Source organism: Pagrus major, chromosome 15 (genome assembly GCF_040436345.1).
Source record: "Pagrus major chromosome 15, Pma_NU_1.0".
Classification (NCBI taxonomy): domain Eukaryota; kingdom Metazoa; phylum Chordata; class Actinopteri; order Spariformes; family Sparidae; genus Pagrus; species Pagrus major.
This window is the reverse complement of record NC_133229.1, coordinates 25800353-25828118: the sequence shown is the minus strand read 5'-3', so window position 1 is coordinate 25828118 and position 27766 is coordinate 25800353. Positions and strand designations below refer to the sequence as shown.

Sequence of the window (27766 nt, the reverse complement as noted above, 5' to 3'; positions counted from 1 at the left end):
TCGATGGCTATCACATGTTCCCGCCGAGGAGGGAGGCAGCAGGGGAAAGACATCTTGAGGAGAGTGAAACAGGGTGTACGAGGCTGTGGTTATTTTCTTTGTGCTTCCTCTCAGTAAATACTTTACAAAGACTTTAGTGCATCAAACTATAGGAGTTTTTTTTAAAACGGGATAATAAACTTCAGGCCTCGGGTTTCTCTCTGAAGATTCTGTATTTGTTTGAAAAACCTGTTTAGGGACTTTGTATACGGCTTCAAACTATTTGTTGAATGTTTATGAGTCTGTTCGTGATCAAAGTTTTCTTTCAGCAGAGCGTTCTACTGAATAAGTCACCTCAAAAAACACAATTCATTTTACTGGAAACAACTGTCTTCTTAGATTTGTTCTGCTAAACAAAGCGATGTTTGGTTTTTAACCATGTGAAGAAGTACATTTTGGATTTTTACATTTTGGTTTATGATCAAATACCTGCAACACAAACGACTTTCCCATCGGCAAACCATGCAAACCTTCCTGCGGACCGCGGATATGTTGAATACGTTTCTTCAAGTTTCATTTTCAGTTTTATGTTGTGACAACGCTGTGCTTAAGCTCTGGTTAGGTTCAGGCACAAAACCCACTTGGTTAGTGTCAGGAGAGATCATGTTTTGACTGGAGATGTCTCAACTTCCTGCTTAAAAATCCCCCAAAACACAGCTGGAGATTGCCCCGAGGTCTCCTTAAAAATATCTTATCTAATCTATATTTTAGAAATGATACAAAAAAAAAATGAGTTTCATGCTTTCAAATGTTGAATTTGTTGAAATGTCAGAGCGGTGTGTAGCCAGTGACAAATGTGAACATGTCAGTGGTTAACGACCATCATGGGACTTTATTTCAGAAACAAATATGTCTCGTAGGAAATGGCAGGAGGTAAATAACATGTTAATCCTTTTTGAGTTGTGTGGTGATGTTTGTCAATTTAAAAGATCATTTTTCAACTTGAGAAAGTCTCAGTTTGTCATAAAAACTAATCAAATGTAAGTTAGTCAGTGACGTCGCCTCGTTTAAAACTCACCAAAACCTGCAACTCAAACCTTGTAGAGCTGCTCCTGTACGTTAGCTAGCTTTCAGACTCTCCTGTCATTAACTGCAGTTGTCAATATGAGCAGATTTATTGTGATTTTCACCTTTTTTTAGTACTTTTTCTGTGTCGAGTTGGCGGCCGTGTTGGTGCTGGTGCCGTGTGTTGTATGACACGATGTAGTTCACTGAGCGGCTTAACACAAAACCAGATGATATTTTATTATCTTTACAACAAACTGTGACTTTCTTGACTTTAAAAAAATAGCTTTTAAATTGACAAACATCATGTGTGTAGTTCACGTGTAGTTCATGTGTTCGTCTCCCTCCATTGACGATATACAATTTCAGGGTCCAATGGGGGACGCCGGACGGGGAGTGTTAGCATGCTAATGTCTTACACTGAAATTATGAAAATGGAAACATTACACCTGCTGAATATCAGCATGTTAGCATGCTGTCAGCAGCATTTAGCATTTAGCCAAAGGCCCCTATATGGCTAAGAAGGACACAGCTTCACAGAGAGAAGTTGTCTCCTTTTATTTATGACTGTTTTTATTCTTTTTAATTCGTCTCCATTCACAGAAATCCTCTGATTTTTTCTCTCATCTCGTTCATCTAATGAGCTGAAATTGATGCACTGATATGGTGAACTGATAGATTGCGTGGCTAAAAATAGAGGAACGTGGAGGTAAATGATATGGCGTGCAGCAGAGAGGAAATGACTTACAGTGGATATTTAAGGGGAAGCACCTTCAGTCCGAGAGCAAAATTAAGCAGCAGACTCACGTGTGGTTTCACTGTTTTCTCTCATTTTATTGGAGGCGGAAGGTAAGACACACATTTCACTTTAGTTTTCTCACAGACCTGGCCACCCTTCAGTATCTACAAAGTACTTCCTGTTCCTTCTCGAAAGCAAGAGCTACATCCATCGTACATGTTAGAAACAGTTATTTAAAAAAAACAAAATAGAAATAAAAATGTACAACATACACTTGATATATATAATATAATTTTTGCTCTTTTTTTTTTACAGAGGTAAAAATACTAAGCGTAAAAAATGGGTCTAATTCATTACAGGGAGTCGTTTCTTTAATTTTTTCAATTTTAAATACACAAGGAGATAAAGAGGATGCGTTCAGGCACTTGTAAAATGGCTCTGACATGTGAGAACACACTCAAACACCAGACAACGAGAAAAAGATTTGACGCCGACTCACGAACACGCACGCACAGTCTTTCCAATCTGATTGGCCCCCGTCCCTGATACATCACATCATCAAAAGGATCCGATTATAATAGATCAGTGTTAGTATGTGATAGCATATTCAAGCCGATCCAAGTAGCTTTTGGATCAAGGAGCAGGAGAGGGGAAAGGGATGTGGGATAAACACACACACAGACACACACACACCAAGGACGTACTGGTACAGAGGACAGGATGTATGAAACAGACACAACCAGGGAAGGAAGAAGGACATCCTCAGGCATTCTGCATTTCAACTACAGTAAGTGACATTTCCTTGGCAAAACAATCGGGGATGGATGTTTGTTTCCAGGATTTCAGCTGTTTTTCAGACTCCCGTTCTTTTCCAAAGGGACCTCACTGATGTCCTGCTTCGTTTTTTTTTTTTTTTGTTTCTTTTGTACTTCTAAAAGCTCATTGTGTTACCGGTCACATCCCCAACGCTGCCATCAACAAAAAAAAAAAAGCACCCGGGCGGTCGTCAGTTTAGTGTTGTGCTGTCAGTGTGGGGGCGTGATTGGCTGGCTCGAGTGTCACTTCAGCGCCAGGTGACACAGGCAGGAAAGGACAGCAGTTTTTGTTTTTCCTCCCGTGCCGGATGTTTGTACATCGACACACCCAGTGTGACCTGAATGACCAAACTTTAACAGTTGCTTTCTTATTAAAAGGACACGTTCACGCAAAAAAATGAGAATTCAGTCACTATGTATGTATTCTCATGTCGACAGAAAGTCCCGTGAAGTTTCGTAGTGCATTTTTTGAGTTTCATAGCAACTGAAGTAGCTGGAGATTTGTATTAAAACATGTAAAAACAACTGAAATAAATCATAAAGTGGCTCCATACAGCTGATCCAGTGTAATCCAAGTCTCCAGGCGACCTGAAAGCCCAAATTGATTTGAAAAGACATTTTTTTACACCCTCAAAAAGGATTAAAATAACGTCTTTTTGAATTGATTTGGGCTCTAGGGTCTTGAATTATGCTGGACCAGCCGTATGGACCCATTTTTGTTTTTTAATGTTTTGCTGTCAAGCTCCAGAAATGTTTTGTGGACTACGAAACTTCACCCGACTTCTCCATCGACATGTGGGTCGGTAAATAATGACTGAATTAATTCATCCGAGCTGTTGTCGAACATCTGGTGTTATTCTTTGTGGGCATGATGATGTACCAAATCTGGCATGGAGGGAAAAAGATGCTGTAGGACGGAGAAATAGAGCACGCCAGTCACAAACTAAAAAAGAAAACTGTGGTTTTAGTTTTAGCAAGTTTTCTCTCATGTTAATGTCCGATAGACAGAACAACATTTTGGACTTAAAGGATTAGTTTGACACTTTGGGAAATACTAATTTCTAACCAGAAGAGATTCCAGGAAGTCACTGCACCCGGACAAGAAAAAGTCCAACATAAAACCACAAATTCTCTTTTTTTTAACACTTTTTTAAAACAAAGGGCATAAAACATGTTGGTTAACGAGCTGTAGAAGTGCTGGTCGGTGGACGGAGCCAGGCTAGCTTTGTGAATGCTAAGCTAAGCTAACTGCCTGCTGGCTCAAGGTTAGCTTCATATTTAAAACACACAAACATGACAGTAGTATCGATCTTCTAATCCCTTCGCAAAAAAAGCAAAGTACTTCCCAAAATGTCTGATCACGACTAACACGCAGGCTTAACTTTTACAGATAATTGTGAGATAAGACTCACTACACTGCCGTAGTGACACTGTACTAGTCAAAAAATCATACATAATTATGTTTTTTGCAGAAAAAAAGTCTTCATACTAATTTTCACTATAGTAACAAGATTTTAAACCTATATTTGTTTTTAAGAAGTATGTTTTTGTGTGTGAGTGTGACTGGCGTGCTCCGCTGGAGACGGGGTCGGCTTAAAGAGGGGAGCTGATTGTACATCGCAAGCAAACTAGAGTCCTTAGTTTACACACTTGATGTGAACTTTTTTTTAAAGAGTTATTTTCATTACAAAAATAGTTTAAACTAAGTTTAAAAGAGTGTGTGGTGAGGCTGATTGCTTTGGAGCCGTTAACCGTGCTCACACGTTTCATTATAGCAGACATCTTCAGAGGGACGGGGGGGGTGACGTTAGGAGTTAGACACTCCACATTTTAAGGCATGACGGGCTCCGACGTTAACGGTATCTCTGATTGATTTTTTTAGTCCTTAAATGAGGAAATCAGAGCCTTAAAATCTCACACCGCTTCGAGCGCATGTTAAGTAAAATACGCCAAAAAACTGAATTCTGGATGGGTTCCTGCTTTAGGTGATAGTTTAGGCACTGTTTGTAATAACGAGAAAGGAGCAGGGAGACGGGTGCTCGAGCACCGCCTCATCGAGTGAGTAAATCACAGCCCAGCGCCCTGTTGCTGGTAGATTAATTCAGTGAGAAAATAAATAGGATAAAAACACGAATCTTTGGGATATTACAAGATTAAGATGAGTACCACGTTTGTTTCAGTGAACAGAGAAGATGTCGATGGTGGAGAGCTATGCAGACTATATACATTAGCTTTACTATAAGCTGCGGTACAGACAACAAAAGGCCTCGGCGCACATTGTAGGCATGCACATATACCATCCACGCACACGCACGCACACACACTCGTCGCACACACACACACACGCAAAGAGGTGTAGTGTCTGATTTCTCTTGTAGCTGGAGTCGAGCTGAGCGGGCCTGATATTGGAATATAAACAAAATGGCCACGCGTACAACAAAGGAGAGAAAAAAAAATAGGACAGAGGAACAATTTCAAGTTCTTTGACGCCGAGTCAGTGTACAAAGTATAAAGTACCTGCATATGTGATACATGACATATAGGTCAGCTATAAAAAAAAGGCCCCCTGAAAAAGAGTGCTCTCTCACTAGAAACAGAGCTTGAAATGGCCACGTGGAGAGCTGAGAGAACTGTCTGCCGTAAGGGGGAGCTTATCTTCCCAGGCCGTTCAGAAAATGCACCAACTGTTTTTTTTTTTTGGCTTATTTCAGTGTCTGGAATTTGTAGAGAAACCCAGAGAAACCAAGGCAAGAGAGCGAGCAGCCGTGACCACATGTCCCCTCTGTGTGTTTCCCCATCCTTCCCTTTCCCTGTGCTTGCGTTGGGTTTAGGTTTTTTTTGCCGTTCCCTCCGAGAGGTTTTCCCCGAGCGCGGCCGCTCAGCTCAGAGCCTTGTGTCGGCCCCCGCAGCACCCGCACCTGAGCCCCGCCCGGTGGCAAGCGTGGAGAGGCGGGTAGAGGCAGAGGCAGGGCGCCACCAGAGACAAGCCGAGCAGAGCTAACCAGCGCGAGCCGAGTCGGCCTCCCCCGCTGCCCTCGCCCCCGTCACAGGAGCAGGGGTCTGAGTAGTCCCCCTCTGGGTCCGACATGCAGTGGTAGAGCATGGTGTCTGCCAGCCACATGCAGCTGACCCGCTGGATGCACGCCCGCACAGGGTCCGGCGCATCCTGGCACCGGCCTCTCCTGTTGTCGGAGATGTAAAAGGGCTCGCCGCAGTGCTCGCAATGAGCGCGCTCCACCCCGTCCTCCTTCCGCCCCTTCCCCCCGTTGGTGGACGGGGAGGAACTCGGGAGGAAGGAGCGGGGCTGGGAGGAGACCACAGAGGAGAAGCCTTGGCGATACGAGCCGCCGTGGCCCTTATTTACCAAGGGTCCAAGGGCGGGGTCAGAGTCTGAGGGCGACAAGGCCGGTGCCAAGGGGTACGTGTAGTCGTGCTTCTGCGCCTCCGGCTTGGCAAAGTGGACGTAGGACTCATTGTCGTCCATTTGGATGAACTTGTCCCGCACAGTGGCGTGGCGGTAGTCCTCATAGCCCGTGAGCCAGGGGCGATCTGACATGCGTCCATGGTGGCGCTCGGTCGTTCGCTCCCAGCTGCGTTCTCGAGGGTTGATGCGGACGATTTCCTCGTCCTCCTGGAAGGTGACGTGACGGGGAATCCGAGACAAGGGCTGAGGACAAAGACACAATGAAACTTGTAACCGAATACAGTTTGTTCAGCTTTAATTCAAAAATCATGACAAAAGTTTAACCAGTAATCCAAAATATGTAATCTTGGAAGGAACACCTGGTCCTTTGCGTTCTTGGTGTGATATAACTGGATGTTCTTTGTCTCACCTGGTCCATGAAGTAGTGGTCTGAGAGCCGGTAGGGGTCGTGGAGGTCGTGGCGATGTCCCAGCATGCACTTGTGTCTCTGCGGAAGGGGCGAGGACTCGAGCGGCTGCAGAGAGCTCTCCAGCTTCTGGGAGGAGTTGGATGAGCTGTCCGTGGTGTTCTGAGGGGACAAACAAACACAGGATGCGGGCTGAAAGCTGCACTCTGATTGGATACGCCAAACAAATAGTTAGTGCGAGAGGACGCCATGATTGGACAAACAAAAACAGGAAGCGTCGGCGCAGCTCTGATTGGGAAAAACAGGAAGCGGGAGCTCACTGCGGATCACTTTGTGTTGGTCCAACTTTGAAAGCAACATCTGACCGAAAACATCAGCAACAGTCCCTCAGACAAACATTAAAAAAATGTACCTGGTTATCACGTTTATTTATAACATTTCTGATGAATGAGGTTACCGTGGAGATGCAGGAGTCAAGTGATGTCAGGGCAGGAAGATTTATTTCAAGATTAATGTATTAGACTCCTTCTACCACAAACCAGGTGTATTGTAGGTGCAAAAAACATTTTTAACTTTGGCTTAGCCTTAGCGTAACTTGATAAATTCACCCAAAAAAGGAAATTTTGGTCGTTATGTACTAAAAAAACCCAACGCAAAACAAAACAAAAACACAAAATGGCTCCATACATCTTATCCCAGCATAATCCAAGACTCCGGAAGCCCTCAGACCCTAAATTAATTGGAAAATAAGTTATTTACACCATTTTTCAAACCAAAAATCTTCACTTTAGCCGCTAAGCTAAAAGGGTTAGCGTGCACGCCGTCTGAGGTGGTTGCACAAGCCCGACTGTGCGTCGAGTGTGTAAATATTGTCTTTTCAAATCAAATTTGGGATCTCAGGGTTTCCGTTGACTCGGATTATGCCAGACGAGCTGTATGAGGCCATTTCATGTTTTCTTTTTACATTTTAAAACAAGTCCCCATCTACTTCAGCTCCAGAAATGTGTTGTGGACCACGAAACTCGAATTTCCATCCGCACGAGGGTGAGTAGATAAAGACTGAAATTCCCTTTTTTTTTGATGAACTAACCCTTTAATTCTCCTAGTTGTTTCTGCACTACAACGAATAGAAATAATCGGCACCTACACCTGTTAAATACACCTTAACACAGACAACTGTTGATGTTGGAGCGACTTGTTATTAAGAAGCCGGCGTTCAGTGTTCCCAGTATCACCTCTTTTGGCCTCTCCTCCTCCTCTTCCCTCTGTCTCCCCCCTCAACAACCTGTCCTCCTTCCCTCAATCTCACTTCTACACATTCCACCTTTCCTCTTTTCCACCGCTGTGTGTGTGTGTTGAGTGTGTGCGTGTGTGTGTGTTTCTGTTTCTGTGTGTGAACAGTATCCTGTCCCCTTTCCGCTAAAGGCTGTCAGGGCTCCACTCCAAGTCAAACCTTGGCCAGACACTAGACAGTCGGGCCGCTGCCGTGTAGCGCTCAGACAGACAGATTTCAGACAGGCACAGAGGGGGCCAGCCTGCAGTGTACCAGCTGATAGGCAGGTCGTGAGGACTCCCGTCTCATCGCGTGTGTGTTCATGGACGGAGATATTCACAATGTGTTTGGCCTAAATGAGGAGGCTGCAGGTGTTGTTGTGTTGAAATAAAGTTTTAAAATCACTGTCTGCGTCTGTTTCATTTGCTTCGAGTCTCACATGGCCAGTCACCATAGAAACACGTATCAAAGGTTAACAAGCGTCTCCGTCACAGAAAAAAGTTTTTACTCGGTCATTTTCTGCCAGCAGTTTTCAGATTTATGTGCCTCGTTTTTTTTTTCCTGCTGATGTGATTTCATTCCACCTGACGAGCACAAAAAAAGATTTGATTCCAGTTATTCAAAATGTTCTCATTCCACTCCGACATGTGCTGGAAAGACTAAAAGAAATAAATGCCTCAGAAAGATGTAGCTGCAGCTCGGCTGTTAGAGGAGGTTGATGGTTCGAACTCCCGTCTTCACAGTTACAAATATACAACAGAAGCACAACGAAACAAGGCCCTGACAATGGTTGCATCCGTCCTTTGGGTCAGTGGGAATCCCTCAACTTGAAGTCCAACAGTCTTCCTTGCAGTGTTCACATGAATCATAGTCAGATAACATATCACTCCTCAACTTTTCTTAAACTTGATGAAACTGACAAATTTCTCACTTCATGTGTCAAAATCTGGCACTAAAACCAACGCTATAGATTATTCGTCAGAGGTATATGACCCAGATCCGCTGTGTGTGTGTGTGTGTGTCTGTCTGCTGAAGCTATCCCTATTATATCCTGCTCCCCACATGGATACCGCCATGCAGAGAATTTCCCCCAGCTTTCTTACAAAGCCCTCAGAGCAGCCGGCCAAAAATAACATAACATGCTGCCTCCGCTCCGGCCCCGCCCCCCTGGAGAAGACATTACCGGGGGGGAGGAGCTGATACGGTTTAAAACCAGTCCGACTCTGGCCTCCACCGCGGCTGCAACTAATTCAAAACACAGACCAGACTCTCTGCTGCGAGCTCGAGCTGCACAAGAGGACAGAGAGGAGTTGAGGGGGAAGAGTTTATATTTCTGGACATCCTCCCTCTATATATTCTCGGCTCAAGGCTGGACAGAGGGCATTTCAAGTTATTTTCTGACACAAAACATGTCCCGACTCAAAGCTCGGGAGGATTCATCCTTCAACAGGCCCGTCTCGCTCTCCTGGGATGAGCCCAGAATTGCTTCAATAGCTTTCACTCCCCCTGTTGTGAATGAGCCAAAATAGAGACAGAGAGAGGAGACGTGCTGAAGGGAGGGACAGAGGAAGGGTTGGGTTAAGTTTAGGTTTGGCGAACGAGGAATAATTTAGGGAAGTATGTCCATCCTAGCTCTCCCCCAGCTCTCCCACCATCCTCCCTGGTCCTCCCTCCCCCTCCTCCCCAAAGGCTGTAAATCTGCTGCAGCATTTCCCTCTGTCCACGACTGCCGGCATCGCAAACTCTGCCGCCACCGCTAACTTTAGGAAAGGTCATTAGCACAGGGGTAAGCAAGCGGTACCGTGTGTCCCATTATTATTAAGTTGGTAAAAAGTGAAATAAATGAGCCATGTGTCGACATTGCATCGTTCACTAAGAGCATTTTCTGTCACTTTAAGATCTTCGTACACTTTGTTGTCTCCTCATGTCTCCTTCACTTCCTCCGATTGTACAAAAATGAAGGGTTAGTCAAAGACATACAGACAAAATGGACGTTATCGGGTTCTGATGCACCAAGCTGACAGTGTTTGCCGACGGTTGGCTATCATCGGGTGCCTGTTTTGCCGATCGTCGCCCAACCATTTTCCAGTTTGTCCGGCACAGTTCGCGTTAGTTCGAGATCCAGGTAATTTCATACCCTGGAAGTCGAGGTTTTTTAGCTTCATGCGTCCACTGAGCAGCTTTCATACGAATGGGATAGGTCTCCACCTGAGTAGCTGTTTGAGGTCATCAGTGGATGTGGTCAGTGGAGATTTGAGTTCTGATCAGACTTAAAACTGAGAAACGAGCATTTGTGTCATGAAGACTTGACCTGAAACACCCGGTACTGTCAAATTGGAGGTGTGCAGCAGTTTGGCTCCACTCTTTCCCTTTTGTCCATCTGCTGTAACTAATGACATGATTGGGAGCCGATGACGGACTCCAGGACTTGGGACCAGTTGAATGAATAGATCTATAGTGAACTTTCTTACTGGCTATTCAAGAACACAACCTTTCACTGACAAAACTAATGCACAACTAAACCTGAGAAAGTTTAAAAACTGTGGTAATGGTGGTAAATTAGAAATATGAAGGCTAACTCACCATTTGTTTTATTATGAGCTTCTCCTCAGCCTTGCTAAAATGGAAATGAGCAGCTGAGAGTCTTATTTGTATGAATATGGCAGCTTTTTGAGTCACAATACCAAGAAATTGCTTTGGATTTATTGCCCTCTACTTTCCTGAAAACCCGACGCTCCATTTTCAGGGATTGCTCCACCCTCCCTCCACCCCTCCTCGTGTGTTTGTATGCGTCTCTGTGGTGGCTGTACACTCCCAGCAGAGCACCTATTAGTCTTGGCCCTTACAGACAGCTCGAGTCAAAGATGAACCACGAGGCACTTCCTCTCGTAAATCACCGGCCCTGCACTAAGCTGGGAAACAGCTGCTAGCTGCTAGTTTGGTGGCGACTCTCTTTTTCGACTGGGAGGGTGGAGAGGGTGGGTGAGGGGAGGGGGTCAGCAGGAGAGAGCGAGGTGGTGGGATACAGGAAGTGACCCCGTGACCCTGCCTGCTGCTCCTGGTGTCAGGTTGCAGCGTGGGGGGAGGGGGTCCTTCATACTAACTTAAGGTAGAGAGGCCTTGACACACAAACAACACACACATACTTCATGTGCTGTGGCAGGTATACGTGACAGGGAGGGGATCCTGAGTGGAGTTTAAATACTTTCTGCTGGATGGAGGAAACAAAGTCTTGAGAGTTTAAGGGTCTTGGCTGAATAGTTGATCAGCGTGCGCTGGCAACATTTACTTCAGTGCTTACGAGTAGTACTTCCTTTTCAAAGACGGATCATGAGGGTGTTTAGATGCGGACTGGAGATGTTGAAGAAGTACTGGAAGAAACTGCATCAAAAAACTAGTAGCAACGAAGGCAGACTGTAGCATTGCCTGTCTCACGATATGATAAAGCAGCGTTAACCCGTCATTTTCACACCACTGTCGCTAATAAGGCCACTTTTGATCGAGAATATCACTGATTTTAAAGTTAAAATTGCACTGGCAAAGAAGCAAAGGGGCCTTTTGACTTGATTTGCTGAGCTGAACAACCAATCAGAGTACTTCATTTGACTGACAGGCTCTGCGGCGCGGGACAAACCGCAAAAAACTAGCGAAACACATCAGAAAATGAACTACAGATAGTACATGAATGAGGATTTGTGGCAGTAACAATGGCCAACCTGCTGATGAAGTAAAGGACTAGACGTCTATAACCCATTATGCATGTAGGAAACAGTAAAGCTTACTGTAAAGACGTCGTCGTCACCCAGCTCGCCCTCGTTCTGGAGTGCTGTGGAGGAGGTGGTGGAGCCTACACAGAAGAAAACAGGAGCAGGCTTTAATTCAAGGATCCAACACTCTCCGGATGATGTATGTGTGAGGGTAACCCTGAAGCTCATCCACTGACGGTGAACAGGAGATGGACTTTGTGGGCACATTAACAGACGCCACAGAGGTAGTACAGTGATGCGGGAACATCTTGCCGTCCTATCCTGACTTATCTATAACCACACTTAGTTACACTGTGGCACAGCGTACCTTCAGCCAGGTCCTCGATGGCTTTCCGTACCCCTCTGTCGAACGCTCTGGCGTCAGCTGGACTCTGGAAGGACAGCCCACACTTCCTGTCCTCCACCTTCCAATGGTGAAATGTGGGCGTCGCTATGGTGTACACAAGGTCCTTCCTCAGCGGACAGTCCAGGATCACCTGTTTATACGACACACGTCAGCCATATTTTCTATAACTCATCATTAACTCTCCTAAACTTTGACATTTTTGTGTGTTTTACCTGTTTGTCCCGCAGCCGCTCACCGTGGATGAGGAACTGCGAATAGCTGGAGGCCGGCACGGGTGCCAGCTCTGGTGGCAGGAGGCGGCACACGCCGACCCTGCTCAGAGCTCCCCCGTCCTGGGCCAGCCAGCCCCCACTCGAGTCGTCCCGCGTCATCACCACCGCTTTCACACGCACGATGTAGCTGTCACTGGAGAGAGAGAGAGAGGAAGAGGGGAAGAATTATTAGAATGATAACTGACATTTGTTTATATATTACCAGAAAGCAGCTTATTACGACACATATTTATGTGTCTTGTAAGGCGGTGACCTCTAGTGGGAGAAGTAAGTATTATGGCGGTAAAGGAGGAAGTCAGGTGATGTAGTATAAAGAGCAACAAGTCAGCATACCAGCCGCAGCAGTGGCTCTCATGAAAATACCTCTGAAACTTTAACATGACGACACAACTCTTCACAGAAATGCAGGGTAGCAGCTCTTAATGATAAAACCGAGACCTTTAAAACACATCAAATGAGCAAAGTTCCCAGTAGGTTTCAGACTTTTCTGCATCTGATCGCTAACTGATCACCTGATTTTCTGCATTCAAAGATTCTGTTATCACCATTTCATTTTCATTTGTATGCTTGATAAAATCTTGGCGTTGCCACCAGAACAAATTCTTTGACGTTTGTTTTTGCTAACTAGATGCTGTATCTCATTCATTTCCATGTAACTCTACTTCAAATCACTGTGCATCAACTACATACTTCTTCAAGAGGACTGTGAGTGACGCCCGTAAACATTTCAGCTGATAATGAAAGCATTGAGAAGAGCACAGGAGGTTTCAATCAACACCGAGGAGCGCAGCAACCTCAGCAAACATGTTTGGTTTCAGAAAATAGTCCTGATGCCGACGCTTAGCTTGCATTTCATTATTTGCCTAATCAGCTACATCGATGATTCTTATTTTTCAGTTTGGCTTGTATAAGGTGTCACGTGCAGAGAAACAACCACCACAGAAAAATGTACAGAAACATACACATAGTCTGCCAGTTCTTGGTAACTCTGCCTATAGATGTGTAAAGTCCACCGGAACAGACAATAAACAATCAAAGAATGGCAAACGCTGATGGTATTCAAGCCTCAGAACAAACTCTTGTTCCTACCATTTCATCCTGACCTCTACATGCAAGAAATGACTCTCCTGTAGTCTCTCTCATAGTGAGTTAATGCCACAGCAGTTTATTATAGAGCTGGAATCACACAGTGGCAGAATGTTTGAGGGCGTCTCAAGTCACGACTTCGCCTGGTCCTCGCTGTGCTGAGGTGGGAGGTGTTGCACCGGGACGAGTCAGACAGAAAATACAACACAAAGCTACATTACATTAAAGTCAGTGTGTGTGTGTGTGTGTGTTTTCATGCTTTTTCTTAAGAGAATTTCAGAGGAATCATTCAATAAATGAAACTTAAATGCACTTAAATACACTTAAATGACCAAATAAACCTAATATGAATTAATAAATTAAATTAATCATGAGACAAGATGAGTCATACTCAGCATGGGTTACCATCTCTGCAAAACATTTTCCTGGGTTAACCCTGTAACGATTTGTATAAATGATCCTTCCAGTGGTCTAGTATATAAAAATATTATACAATTATAATTGCGATGTCCCTAGTTCAATTCCTACATGCCTACACTAAAGGAAAAACATCAAAATAATGACATCCATAAGCTGTGATGGTCCTCATTCATCAAGATCCATGCATTATTCCAAGCGAAAATGAGGAAAAAAATTGAAAAACGCCCTTTCTTGCATTGTTAAAGAAAGTGGCAAAAAACTCCTGAACCCGTACCGAAAGTTAATGGGGTCTATTCTGGGCCAAGACCCATCCTGCACCCAAGTTTGGTGGAAATCTGCTCAGTAGTTTTTGTGTAATCCTGCTCACAAACCAACTAACCAAAAAAAACTGACGGGGACAAAAACATAAACTTCCTTTGCTGAGGTAATTATATGATCCATATCAAGAAAAATGTGAAGATTTGAAGCGTCTTCACATCAAATGTTATAAAAAATAAATAAATAACATACAAAAACAATTAAATTCAGAATCACCTGATATAGTTATTCAAAGACAATACTGATTGTTTCCTCGTCCTGTTTTATATTGTTGTTAAAAGTCATTACCTTGGGCTCTGGGCAGCATTTTCCACTATTTTTCTGAGATTTTATAGACTAATTATTATCACTCAGTAAAAGGAAATTAACAGATGATTTGATAATGAATATTATGATTAGTAGCAGCCTCATTATCACCTAAACCTGAGAAAATCTTATTCCAGCTTTACACGGGTTAGTTCGTGTACATGCAGCAGATGAGGAACCAACAGACCGGAGCCGTGATCAGACGCACGTCGCACAAACTGACAGATAATACAGCTACAGTTTAGTCTATATAGCAGCACAACACAATACACGACAAAAACTCCCTCTGCAGTCAATAGAGACGTCAGTGCTTCTAACATGAGACGACACAATGGAGGCTGAATGGTAAAATACAAGACATTCTCAAGCATTAGCATGACAGCCACCACCCTCACAGGGACACAATGAACACAGTCAATCCACATGAATGATCTGACAATAACAGGATGTACCTCTGTGGATTGCATCGATGCTGCACTGTGTGTATTTGTGTGTGTGTGTGTGTGTGTGTGTGTGTGTGTGTGTGTGGGAGAGGGTTGAAGAGAGAGAGAGAGAGAAACATGGAAAGAGAGAGGGAGGGAGGGAGGGAGGGAGAGTGGGAGTGAATGAGAGAGGTGTTGTTATATAATTAGCTTACAGACAGTCCCAGGGATTTGATGTACACACACCCACACACACACACACACGCACACACTCACTCACACACAGGTGGCAAAACTGGTTCACCAGCTCCCACCCACACACATTCATAAAAGTGACTGAATGACAGACTGACTGACTGGGTGACAGCAGACAAACAGCTCGTACTGGAAAGCAACTACAGATTCACCCACAAGGTGTGCACTTTTATGTAAACACACACACACACACGGGCGCACACACACACTTAAAATGAATGCTTCCTCTGAGTCCGCTTTTCTCTAGTTAGACTTTTCCATTGAAATATTAATTATGTTTCTTTTGTTGCAGCATTAAAAACAGACCAAACCTATCTCAGACAGTATTTAAAACAAACTTGGTATTAGCAGACTGAAGCTGCAGTGGCACAGAACGTAGGCAGGTATGATTTTATTTGTCATGTCAAACCACAGCGGGTGGAGGCAAACAGTCATTCAGGTTTTGCCACGTGGGAAACTTGAATGGCAACAAAGGAAATAATAGACGCTCAAAATAGCAACCGTCTATTTATATTTCTATCATTTCATCGTCTCGGAGGGTCTGGCTAGCAAACTAGCGTACTAGCTTGAGTATTAAATTGCAGCTGGGTGTCTGGTAAAATAACCGAGCAAGATTATTTCATGTCTTCACAGTCGGCTAGTTGTTGTCAGATGTTGGTTGACACAATAAGAGCGGTTGAAATTCATTGCTACATCCTGCCATGCCAGATTCTTTCTGGTTAGGTCTTTGGATCAGTGTTGCCAGATTGGTTGGATGCTTTCCAGCCCAATAACAGCTCAAAATCCGCCCAAGTACGAAGGATAATAAACAATACTAATGAATTCATAAACAGTGGCAACAAGTTACTACAAGTTATTCAAATAAATCACCCTGGTGTTGAAATAATCTCACCTGCCCCTTGTGTGCTGTATATATTTTATTTGGACGATGTTGGTGTTAGTCAGGTTTGCTAAGCACTTGGCCTTATCTGACAACAAATACTGTAATTAGAACAGCACGGACTACTCAACAGACGCTTTGTAAGTCATAGTTTGTATGTAGGTTTTGGTGCTTGTGAATAGCCAAACCTTTCAGACCCTCATAGGTCAGCAGTTGTCTTTGATGGCATTTATGTAAACAGATGCAACCGGACATTTCCAATATGCCGTCTTCAGCTGTGGAGATTTTGTGTTTGTTACTATGGCAATCTTAATATTATCACAATGCCATTTGCCACATCTGATGGAGATTGAAGAGCGTGGCCGGTCGCAAAATCTACAACGTCATGCTAACAATCAAGTCATCAGATAAAAAAAGAGCTTCATTACCTGGCCACTCACGGGGCTTTTTAGGAAACCAGACAAATACATAATCGGACTAAAACAAATGTCACGTAGCGACATAAAGAAATGAAACTAAAACGAGTCAGGACACCCTGCCCCTATTGGTGTGACAGCGCAATGATGAATGGTATGGCTAAGTGGTGGACGCAAGGGGCTGTTTTGGGATTGGGCCATGATTTCTGCTTCCAGAGCAGCTCTGACACCGACAAATGTTTAAAGTGAAAAATCCAAATTGCTGCTTTCAAATCAAAGTACCACAGCGGTTTAACATGAGTCAAACACATGTACGACACATTCACATACAGAACCGCACATCCAGTCCACCCGCATACAGAAATAACACCAAATTCTCTGCTATATAAGCTCATGCGCTTTAAGATACACGATACCGGCTATCAGCTCCCTGAGATGAACTTGTCACATTTTGGGCTGTCTTGTGACCCGCGTACAGAGCCCCGTCTGCCGACAGGCCCTATAATCTGTGGCTGGAACACACAGACAGCCACAACCAGCAGCAATGCGCTACTTTAATACACTTGGGAGTGACCACACATTCTGGCACAAATACACACAGACACACACATACATTTGGGAACTGTGAATCTAAATCTGGCCCCACGAATGCGGCACGAGGTACCGATGCTGTAAAAAGGACTGTGACGCCTACTTTAAGAAAAGGTGGTAGATACACTATTTATACTCATCTATTTGGGTGGAATTCACATACACCATCTTTACCTTAATGCAAACTTTTTCAAACATTATGGTTGCCTAATATTTGGACACAAAAATGTGTCCCGGGTGGTTTACAGTTACTACAGACTGTGCTATGTTTAAGGGCTGCAACGTCTCTGTGAGAGGGAGTGAGGATGTAAGTGGAGGGATGACTCAGTTTAGTTGGAAGACAAGTTGGAAGTCACCACCTCACTGATAAGGAAAGAGCAGGTAATTAATGTGTCACATCCTTTTTTTTTTTAATTCAACATGAGCTGTTGTCATCAGGTCAAAGGTGCAGGGTGCGTCTTGCTTCTACTTCTCTACTGTAGTTGCCAGACATATTGCACAACTTCTTTCACCGTACTGTTGCGTGTTGGCAGTCAATGGCCTGTGACTGTTTTTTTTATGTCTTTATGCCACGTTTTTGATTTACTGCGAGCTGACTTCCTCCCACCATGACTCACAAGCTCCTTCAGTTAGGATGGGCACAGGCCAATATAATAATGATTATAACATATAGTTTGAGTGATAGTACAGTTGGTATTATGGCAATCACTCACAGTACCAAATTTAACAGCCTGATATGCAAACATACCAACGTTTCATTGACCACACTGGAGCCATTGCCTTCTCTTCACCCACAGATGTAAAACAGGTTATGGTGCCCTATTTCCATGTTCATAGCCACTTGTATACTTTAACAGGGGAAGTGATTGTTTGTTACTTTGGGTACATCTCAGTGCTATAACTGATGTCTAGTATGCTAGTTTAACATCCTTATCGCCAGAATAAATGTTGGCAATGTATGTTTCTGTATGTTACAACTTCAGGTTTCTCAAAATCTGTGCTTACGCTCTGGTTAGGTTTAGGAAAAAATTATGTTTTTAGCAAAAAGTACCTGTTTTCATTGCCACAAACACAGCTGCAGATGTCCCAACTTCCTGTCAAAAATATGTTTTTTGCTGGAAATTGTCCTGAGCTCTCCTTAAATAATATCCAGTGGTGTCACACTTACAAATTTTGAAACGCCGTCTTGAACTGTGGTCACTGGCTTGACGGCCTTCTCATGTAAACGCGAGTAGAAATGTAAGTATGATACGCACGAGTGGGCTGGGTGAAAACATGCTGAAAACACAACACTGGTGTGTTACCATCTTGATAGATTGATACGACTAATGTGTGCGTAAACTGTTGACAAGCATGACCAACCAACTGCAACCGACCCACCTTGTTCCAAAGAACAGGCTGGCAGAGTTAGTGACTGGCTGGTAGTCACTAACTCTGCCAGCCTGTTCTTTGGAACATGCTTTTCACAGAAAACAGCTGCCTGAGCTGAAAGATGTTTAAAGGCTTTGTAGAGTTCAGGGGAAGCCCAGTGATAATTCAAGGTAGGTTCATTATGAACTTGTACAAACACATAGTCATGGTTTCCATAGTAAATAAAAAAAAATTGGATCATAGCTGCTTTAACAAACGATTAAAGAAAAGAATTATTCAAGTTTTTTGTTCAGTGGCATTTATTTATCTGGGCTGTAATGTGAAAAAATATAACAAACAGCCAGTGTGGAGTGAAATATAACCTGTAGCCAGTTGATTGTTTCCCTCTACTGTAAATGAGGAACAAACAATTCTATATCACACAAACCTTTAAACTGCTCATCTTGGTTTCTGAATGTCATTTAGTCATCGCAGCACTTTTATTTTTACACCTTGCCCACACCTTTCAAGCAAGTCCGTATCATAATGAGGAAACGAGCTGTGGGTGGAGGACACACCTGTGGCGTCTCTGCCAAGTCACTTTAGTGCTGCACTGTCAGTGAACTCTGAAGTTCCTTTTGTTCATTTTATTTGCCTGTAAGCCAACACCACCGAACGATAGCTGGAACGAATAACTTTTTGCATTCAGAGCATGTACTATTAGAGGTGCAACTCACTGAGTCGGACCCTGCAAATACCTGACTGTGGTCTGTGCTTAACAATATTGCAATAAAACAGTAAAGGGGGCTGGGAAGCAGTCTGGTTATCAGGTCTGGAATCCAGCTCATGTGTGACAGATAAAAGGGCCAGTGAGGGCAGCCCAGCCATGTGTGATAAGGGCGGCTATACTTCCTCTGATAAGGCATGACTGGCCGCGCCTCTGCCTGATCAACAGAACCACACACACACACACACACACATGCACGCACACACACGGGGTCTGCCTATCTCTGTGGAGCTCCACACACGCAGTCACATCTGCAACGATCAGGAAGTGACTGAAGAGTGCCTCACAATCAGGATGATTTCATTATTGGTTTGTACTTTTGATGCACTGAATGGTGACAGTGTTCTTACAGTACACTTCTGGTAAAGGGATGGCAGCCATGCCACATGTTCTGAAACAGTTTATTAAAGGATATGTTCATCCAAAAATAAAACATTTGGTCTGAAAGTGCTCTGAAAGTCAGGTGAAGTTTTCGTAGTCGACAAAACATTTCTGGAGCTTCACAGCAGAACAGCGTTGCAAATAAATAACTGAAGCAGCTGGGGACTTGTTTTAAAGCAAACAATATATGTCTCCATACAGCTTATGTAGCATAATCCAAGTCTCCGGAAGCCCCAAGATCCAAAATTGACTAGAAAAGCTGAAATCTAAGATAAGCTAAAAGTGTTAGCACACATCCCGTCTGGTTGCACAAGCTGAACTGTGCATCGAGGGTGTAAATAACGCCTTTTCAAATCAGTTTTGAAGCTCCTGGAGACTTGGATTTTTATTTGTATAGCTTCACAATTCATTAACTAATTAAAACATTACTTTTAGTTTTCATTTCGTTCCCCCTGAATTTACAGTACACACTGAAAGGTTCATAGAAAATGTGAAAGAAACTATTTTTTCACATAAAATATGTACCATACATGCACAATTACCATGCACAACTACAGATTTATTAGTTGATGCTGGACAACTTAAAAACTGCAATTTTATGGAGTTTTGTATTGGCATTTTAGTCTATTCCTGATTTAAAACGAGTGCTAGGAAGGAAGAAAAAGTGGGAGCTGATCAAAAGCATGCGCAAAAATGTGTAGAGGGATAATGAGTCAGATTTTTACTGCAAAAAACAGTCAAGTACGACAAAAGAAGGTGAATTGTGTAAAAGTGATGCATTTCATTGTGGCTTACATTCATAGTTTCATTTCAATGTGTGAATGGAAAGGAGGAGAGAAACAGAAAGGGAAAGAGAGAGCGTCGGGGTGAAGCGAGTTCATTCACAACTATCGACAGTTGAGGCTCCTGAGGGGATGTGTGATCGGCTTTCTGTCAATCAGCTGCTTACACCGAGCGCTCACATGTCCGGGCAGCACAAGACTCGATGCTGCTGGTGAGAGTGAGTGCGAGTGTGTCAGTTGACATAACAGAGAGGTCACTAATACGCAGAGGAACGTTAATGGAAAACATCCCATATCCAACCGACCTATCGCACTGCAAGTTCAGACCCATTCATGATTATGCTGTCACAGTCTTACCGTTTTCAGCTCTGCAGTGTAGGACAAAAAACTTGCTATGTGCGAATCAAGACTTTTCATATGTGACTAACCATCAGGATAATCAAGATACTTTGATGTGCGTATGTTCAGGCCTGTTTTGCGGCTCAAAAACATGTTGTCCAACAACCTTTAAAGTGGATGCCGTCATCCCTGAGGTGATTCAGCAGTATGAAACCAAACAGAAAATAAGCTGATTGGGTCTAAACCTATTAAAAGCGACTGAAAAGCCAACCAAGACCCTTTATAATGCCTCATATCCTCTTATACTGCGTTAGGCTTACCGCTCTGGGTCAAATATAAGTGAGGAGGGCTTTTCTAATCTTTCGATTTCTAATTCTCTCTGTATTTTGTGATTGGCATCTGTCAAAGCGTCAGCTCGTTTGATCAGGTATACGTCTTCGTTTACATAAACTGTCAGACGTCAAAGGTTTATCTTGTAATTGGACGGCCTGTGATCTAGCTCGAGGGCACCAAACCAACTGAAAATTATTTGCATATTAAACACTAGGAAGTCTGTTCTCTGAGGGCTTCCCCAGTCTAAATATGCTGGTACATTTAGCACTACACATTACAGGCTGCAATGTTTCCTGTCGCTATTTACGGTCTTATTAAAAGGAGAAGTTTTAATTTGACGCAAACATGAAAACATCCTGTTTTCAAGGAGCCTCCGTCTGAAATAATTTGAGCTGTATATGATTTTTCAGGACTGTAAACCCTTTCGTGGTGCTATAAGCTATCGTCTGCTATAAGAGTGACTGAACTCAAACCAGGACAGAAGAGGACTGAGACTATCTTGTGTGTTGCCAAGTCATCAGCAACAAAACCAAACTAGATTAACTTTTAAATACGTCCTCCAAAATCATCACCCTTCCTTTTGATAAATATCATATGTTGAGAAAATTGGCACGGGTGGAAGATAAGCTAAATCATAAAAACGTTCGGCCTTGGTCTCATCTCTTTTCAGACCGACGATCGGCCCGAGCAGCCCGGTTACTGAAGAAGAGAAAGTTCACCAAGTTCATCCACTGGAGAGCTGAAAAGAACCTGGATTGTTGTATATGGAGTAACGAGGAAAAAACACCCCCTAAATGAAGTGAATGAAAACTCAAGCTATTATAATCTTGGTCATCCAGTCAGCTGATGAGCAGAGATTAGTAAAAGAAAAACAGGCAAACAATCCGGGTCCATTGTTTGGTCTCTAGATATAAACAGCTCAGGCCATTATATAAAGGCTCCGGATAGCAACCAGTGATGAGCTGCTCTGTAAAACACAGGAAATACTGTGAACAAGGATCTGTTCCACATGATGTGTCTGCATGTGTGTATGTGTGTGTGTGTGTGTGTGGAGGGGGAGTACAGAGAATAGAGAGAGAAAATGCAAAGGGTCTGCAAAGGAAGTTCATTTGTGGACATGAAGCGTGTGTCGATATTCTCTTTCTTTGTGCGCTTCTTGCAATCGGTTGCCAAGCTTACGATCCGTGCATCTGTATACTTTTATTCATCCACATACATCCACTCTAAGAGTCTGTTTCTCTAATTAAAATGATGGAAAAGTGCCGTGCCTATCCTGTAGCTTGTCATCTTTCTCTGCCGTTCTCTCTTTTTCGAAATTACGCGATCATTCTGCCTACAGCAACAATATAAAAGCGTGTGTAGCGCTGCTAAATAAGCCCCATTCAGTCTCACTCTCCACACGGTCTTATGAATAGTTACATTTATGTAGTCCTGTTACAGTATATGCAAATGCTGTACACATACAGCACATGTTAGCTCGCCACAAATAGAGTCTGACAATAGGAAACCTTTCAGCAGCCTAAAACATCAACAGGAAATGTCGGGTTTCATGGTCAGTCACTCAGAATAATCGCAGAAGAGAAAGCCAGAAAGACCATTTTCTACACTACTAGTAGCCTCGATAGACCAGAATGCAATGTAGCTCCAACACACGTTGCCTTTAAAGTCAGTCTCAAGGCCCTTACTACGATTAATCTTTCTACATACAGTTCATTCTCAACTTACGGATGAATGCAACACAACCAGGTTCTCTGGCTTGTTGATGTGTTTTGGGAAATGTAGGAAATAACTCAAGCAAGATGAGAGAAAAGACGATTGAAGGAGAGTCATTTTCAGAGTCATGATTTTATTTTGGGTTTGTCAAACCTCTGTTCCGTTTTCGGCTTCCAGTTAGCTTCTGCCATGAATATAGGCATTAATTATGCAGATGTGTGACATGGTGATGCGTGAGGCGTTTCAGGAACAGTGTGTTCTGTAGGAAAAAGGAGCTCCTGTTGGTGCGAACTATAGCCTTTTTAACTTTCAATCCTTTTACATGAACAAGAACCTACATAAAACACTAAAGGAAATGAAAAAAGGAAGGGAAGAATGTGAAACCTCTTCTGTAATAACTATTATTTATTACAAGTTGTTCTGCCAATTCTGCATTGTATTGGTAATGAACTTTTTCCACTGTCCCAAAAATCCACACCTGTCAAATTTATTATAGTCTCGATATGTGCGAGGAACAGAACAGTCCTGCCGAGGGAACATGCAGACCTGCTAACGCCTCGCTGCTGTGTTTGCCAGTTGATGAGTGCTTTTTGTTCGGCGATGGATTATATTTCGTAGCTACGTTGACCTTAGCTGAATGTCACCGGGCATCTTCTGTCCAATACTGACTGTGCACATGCTGACCCTGCAGCAGCAGCAGCAGCACACACCGGATCAATACATCCTCTGCTTGTGTTGTGACTCTATCGGGTGTGTGTGTGTGCAAGAAAAATATCGTAAATGTCCTCGGGAAGGACAGGGCAAAGAGGCACATCCTCCCAATTTAGGACACGGTTACAGTTTAGGATATGTGGTCGACGAAACAGAGCATGTGTGCGTGCCTCTAATCACATTGCCTGCTGATTCAGATGTGTGCATGTGACTCAATCTCCACAGCGTGAATCAATAGCAAACCACTGCTGAATACAGTCATAAGAGAGGTGGTGATATATCGCACCTTTGACACAGGCAACATAATCAGGTGAAAAGTTAGACTGCTGCACCTTTTAACACGACACAAAAGGTATAAAGGTGCGTCTTTTATCTAATGACCCTCCTTAATCCCATAATGGCCTTCATATTTGATAAGGAAACCACAATATACAAACTAGCAGATAATAACACAATACACACTTTGGCGTGAAGCAGCACTGTAGCACCAGAAATAAGTCAAACAATCTGCAGAAGACATCTTACATATGTACAGAACTTATTATGTACAATGCAAACGGGATAACGATAAATTAACCTAAACTGAGACTAAAAATAAATGTTAACATTATGTTGAGTAGACATTTAGCATTATAAGATTACAGTAACTCATCAATGTTTTAAAACACAGTTCAATAACCCTTAAACATACTCGTCTGGAAACCGATGATGTGCTTTTAGCCGTTAGCTAGCCTAGCTAAGTGACATAAACAAGCAGCTAATGATAGATGATTGCAGTAAATGCATTCATATGGCCACCAATCTGCTGCTGTTGGACGTTTTAGGACAGCCCAGTCTGGATGTTAGTCAGCCAGTGAGTAAGTTATGTTAGCGGACTCTAAGCTAATGTTAGCTCCTGTTGCTCTGCGGACGTGCATAAAGTCACATCCTTTGGACTGTGGCGGAAAAATCCAACCTCAGTCCTTAGTCGATGTCGACTGATGTGGCTTTTTCAGGGCCGATACCGATTATTAGATGCCAAGGAGACTGAAAACCCATATTTGGGACCGGGTGTCTTAATTTAAAACAACCTGTAAAAAAATAAACCAAAGCATAATTTACTCAAGTACTGTTCTTAAGTACAGTTTTGAGGTACTTTGATTGAGTATTTGTATTTAATGCTACTTCCTCTCCACCACATTTATTTGATATATTTAGTTATATAAACGACAAATCATTTTTTGATCCAATCTGAATTGTGACATGATTTACACACATGTTCGGCAATTTAAAAGATAATTTTTCATCTTGAGAAAGTCGCAGTTTGTCATAAAACTAATGAAATATAAGACTGTGAAAAAACATAAATTAATATTAATACACAGCCAACAGTAGCGTTGTGAAACGGTCACCAAAACCCGCAACTTAAACACTGTAGAGCTGCTTCTGTATATTAGCAGCTCACAGAACTGACTAACTCTCCTTTCACATAACTGCAGTTGTCAATATGAGCAGTTTTATTGTGATTTTCCTCTTTTTTAGTATCTTTCCTGTGCCGAGTTGGCGGCCATGTTGGTGTTGGTGACGTATGTTAAGCGGGACAATGTAGCTCACAAAACTAGATGTAATTTTACTTGAATTATGACAAAACTGTGACTTTCTTGACTTGGAAAATTATCTTTTAAATTGACAAACATCATATGTGTAGTTCATGGCACAATTTAAGCAGGATAAAAGAAAATCTCCATTCACTGTCATGCAATGTTTTCCCGAAATAAGGTCCCTGAGGGTCAACTGTAGCGCTGTTTAATAAGTCACAAACTTGTTTGACAGTTCTATGGGAACAAATTGTACTTATTTCTTGTTAAATATCTTTATATTCCGAGGACAAACCGCTTTTGTTTACTTACTAAAGTCATTAGCACTTAGCTAGCTCTGTTCTGCGAGTACGTGGTGGGCGTGGCCTACGAAAAGATACACCATCGCCATAGAAACGCTTCCTGGCCCGGAAGTGAAGGGCAATTAAGAGTTCGGCTGTTTATTTTAGAAGTATATGACTCGGAACAGGGTCATAAAGACACATCCAGTCAAAGAGGAGTTTTTTAAAAAAGGTACAGGACAGCTCAAAGTGGATTCAGGTTAGTTCAAACACCTGTTTAATTTACATGAAAGCAGCTAGCACCCCCCGGGCGGCGCCTCTCATGTGTTAGCATAACACTAAGCTAACAGCCTACATGACAGGCACACACTGAGGTGCTAGGTGTCGGCCCCGTTTCTTCCTCTCCTGTGTGACAGACAAACACAGCGTAGCTTAGGTACGCTAGCTCCGTTGAGCCGAGTACGGCCAGCAGGCATGAATGGGGACGTGCTGAAGGTTAGAGGGCTTTTATGAATGAGCCGGCGTCACGCCACAGCAGCGCAAACATCCCCTACGGTGCCCTTCGCCCTTCCACCCCGCCGCCGACCGAGAGATCTGCAAGGCAGGCATTCCTACCGAGCACAGCCCCGTGTAGCCTGACGAGAGACAGAGGAGCTGTGCACACGGGCTAATGGAGCTGTGAAAAAAACACTATCGTGATCTGCTTTTTAACAATACGTTGCACATGCACACACCTGCCCAGTGTAAATGCGATTCGCACGAAGCTGCAGCTCCTTCTCGGTGAAGCTAATTTTACGCGTGCAGCCAAACCCTCCATATAGGCACAAGCAGGTCTGCGGGCCTACACGTTTGCACGGCTCTGCATTAGCTTCATTTATACAACAGCCCCCCCGGATCCACTGGGTCGTGTCTGTCAAAAGCACGAGCGGACGGACACGCCAGCTGACGAGCCTCGGTTTCACGGAGAAAACAACAACACGCGTATTTTTCATTCGTCGTTTACAATCGGTATTTTTTTTTTTTTTTTATGAATGGAGCGCGGTAGGCTATGCAAATGAGGGCGATTGAGAAAGAGATGGCGGATGAGGCATATCGGATATCTCATATCCTGTGAGACTTCCCCCTTCGGTTGGAAGCAAACATACAGATGTGGCCAAATAACCTCTGTTAAAACGCCGCAGGCTTTTTCTCGTTTTTTTTTTCTCCCGAACAAACGCACAAACGAGAGGTTTGCGTGAGCCCGCTGCTGTTTGCGTGTTTATAAAAGGTGTAACTTCGGGGCGTGTTTGAGTTTCTAAGTTACGCTGCAACAGGGCCTGCTCTGCTCTCTCTCGCTTCAGATCCTTTCAGAAAATGTTTCCGATCCACCCACGCTTATTCCCCTCCTCCTCCTCCTACTCCTCTTCTTCTTCTCCTTCTCCTTTCTCTCTCTCTCTCTCGCCTTTTCTCAAGACCTAGTCTACACCAAAAGGTGGGGGCCCTAAAAAAAGAAAACCCCTCTTCTTTTACAGCACTGTCAATGCATTTGCTTTTCCAGCAGCATCGAGCACCAAATGCTCATCGACACACACACACACACACACACACAAAAAGAAAACATGCAGAAAAACACACATGAAAGCCAGCTTTGTGAGGAGGAGGAGGTGGTGGTGGTGGTGGGGGAGAGTTTAAGGCTGCACATTCCGCCAAGTTGCCCTGATCATCTCCAACTTGTAGGCACAGGGTGAAGCGAAAAAAGACACACGGATAGGGAAAGCTTTGAGGCACAGTACTTACTCGTTTGGGTGTGTTTCTTCTATCATTTTCTCGTTTCACCTCAGGTAATGTACCACGGCGGTTGCATACTTTTCGCTCGTCATTCTTTCACCGCGGCTCCTCCGATTCTGTCTCCAATTCCGCATAAATCCCCCCTGCGCCTTTGTGCGAGTGTCGGCTCTCTGGCTTTGCCTTCGCCTGGCTGAGCCTCCGTCTTCTTTTTCCTCACTTTTTTCCCCCCCTCCGGAGCCACCCAGCTCCTTCTGGATCGCAAATGCCCCCTTGTCCTATAACTTTAATCCCCCCATCGCCTTCAGTAGGTAACGTAGCCTATACAGACAGTTTAGTAGCCGAATCCAGCTCTTCTCTTCTCCTCGCTTCCCCCCCCCCCCTTCCCCAAACACACACACACACACACACTCACACACAGACACACACACGCACGCACACACACGGACACGCAAGGCACACACTCCGTTTTTAAGTCCTAAGGCGCATGTTTTCACCGACGACTCCGGTTCCAGTTGTGCGTAAAAAGCGCGTCGTCGCTGTTGTTACCGAGGGGTGGCCCCGCTAGAGCCCCATCTCTCTCTACTCCATGTTGGATTGCAGGCAGCAGCCGAGCTGCTCCAACGACGCCGGGGGAGGGAGAGGGGGGAGGAGGCGGAGGAGGGGGGTGCTGGGCGGAAGCGGTGACGTCGGTCTACATTTTGGTGAAGGGCCCACAATGGTTGCAAGCCGGAGGGGCCCTTGATAAATGACCCCCCCACACCCTCCCCCCCTCCTCCCCTTCTTTCCCATCTCCGGATCCCTGATTTCAAATCCGGACATGTCACCTTTGTTCTCCCATAAAAAAAAACCCTCTGCATCTACTTTGCTTTATTCCTCAGGAAACCAAAAATAACACAGTGCCTTAGAGAGATTATAAAATATGAACTAATCACAAAAAATACTAGAGGGTTAGAATAACTATGTGA

The 27766-nt window shown here is 43.8% G+C and overlaps 1 protein-coding gene across 1 annotated transcript; it reads right to left on the bottom strand.

Moving 5' to 3' along the window:
- Window positions 1-1854: 1854 nt before the first annotated feature.
- LOC141009569 (sprouty-related, EVH1 domain-containing protein 2-like) lies at window positions 1855-27407 on the bottom strand. Its single transcript, XM_073482225.1, has 6 exons — window positions 26811-27407; window positions 12027-12219; window positions 11776-11944; window positions 11484-11548; window positions 6432-6590; window positions 1855-6265 (listed from the first exon to the last, which is right to left on the bottom strand). Exons 1-6 carry the CDS (start codon window positions 26834-26836, stop codon window positions 5477-5479), a joined length of 1401 nt encoding a protein of 466 aa, XP_073338326.1. The 5' UTR covers window positions 26837-27407; the 3' UTR covers window positions 1855-5476.
- Window positions 27408-27766: the final 359 nt, after the last annotated feature.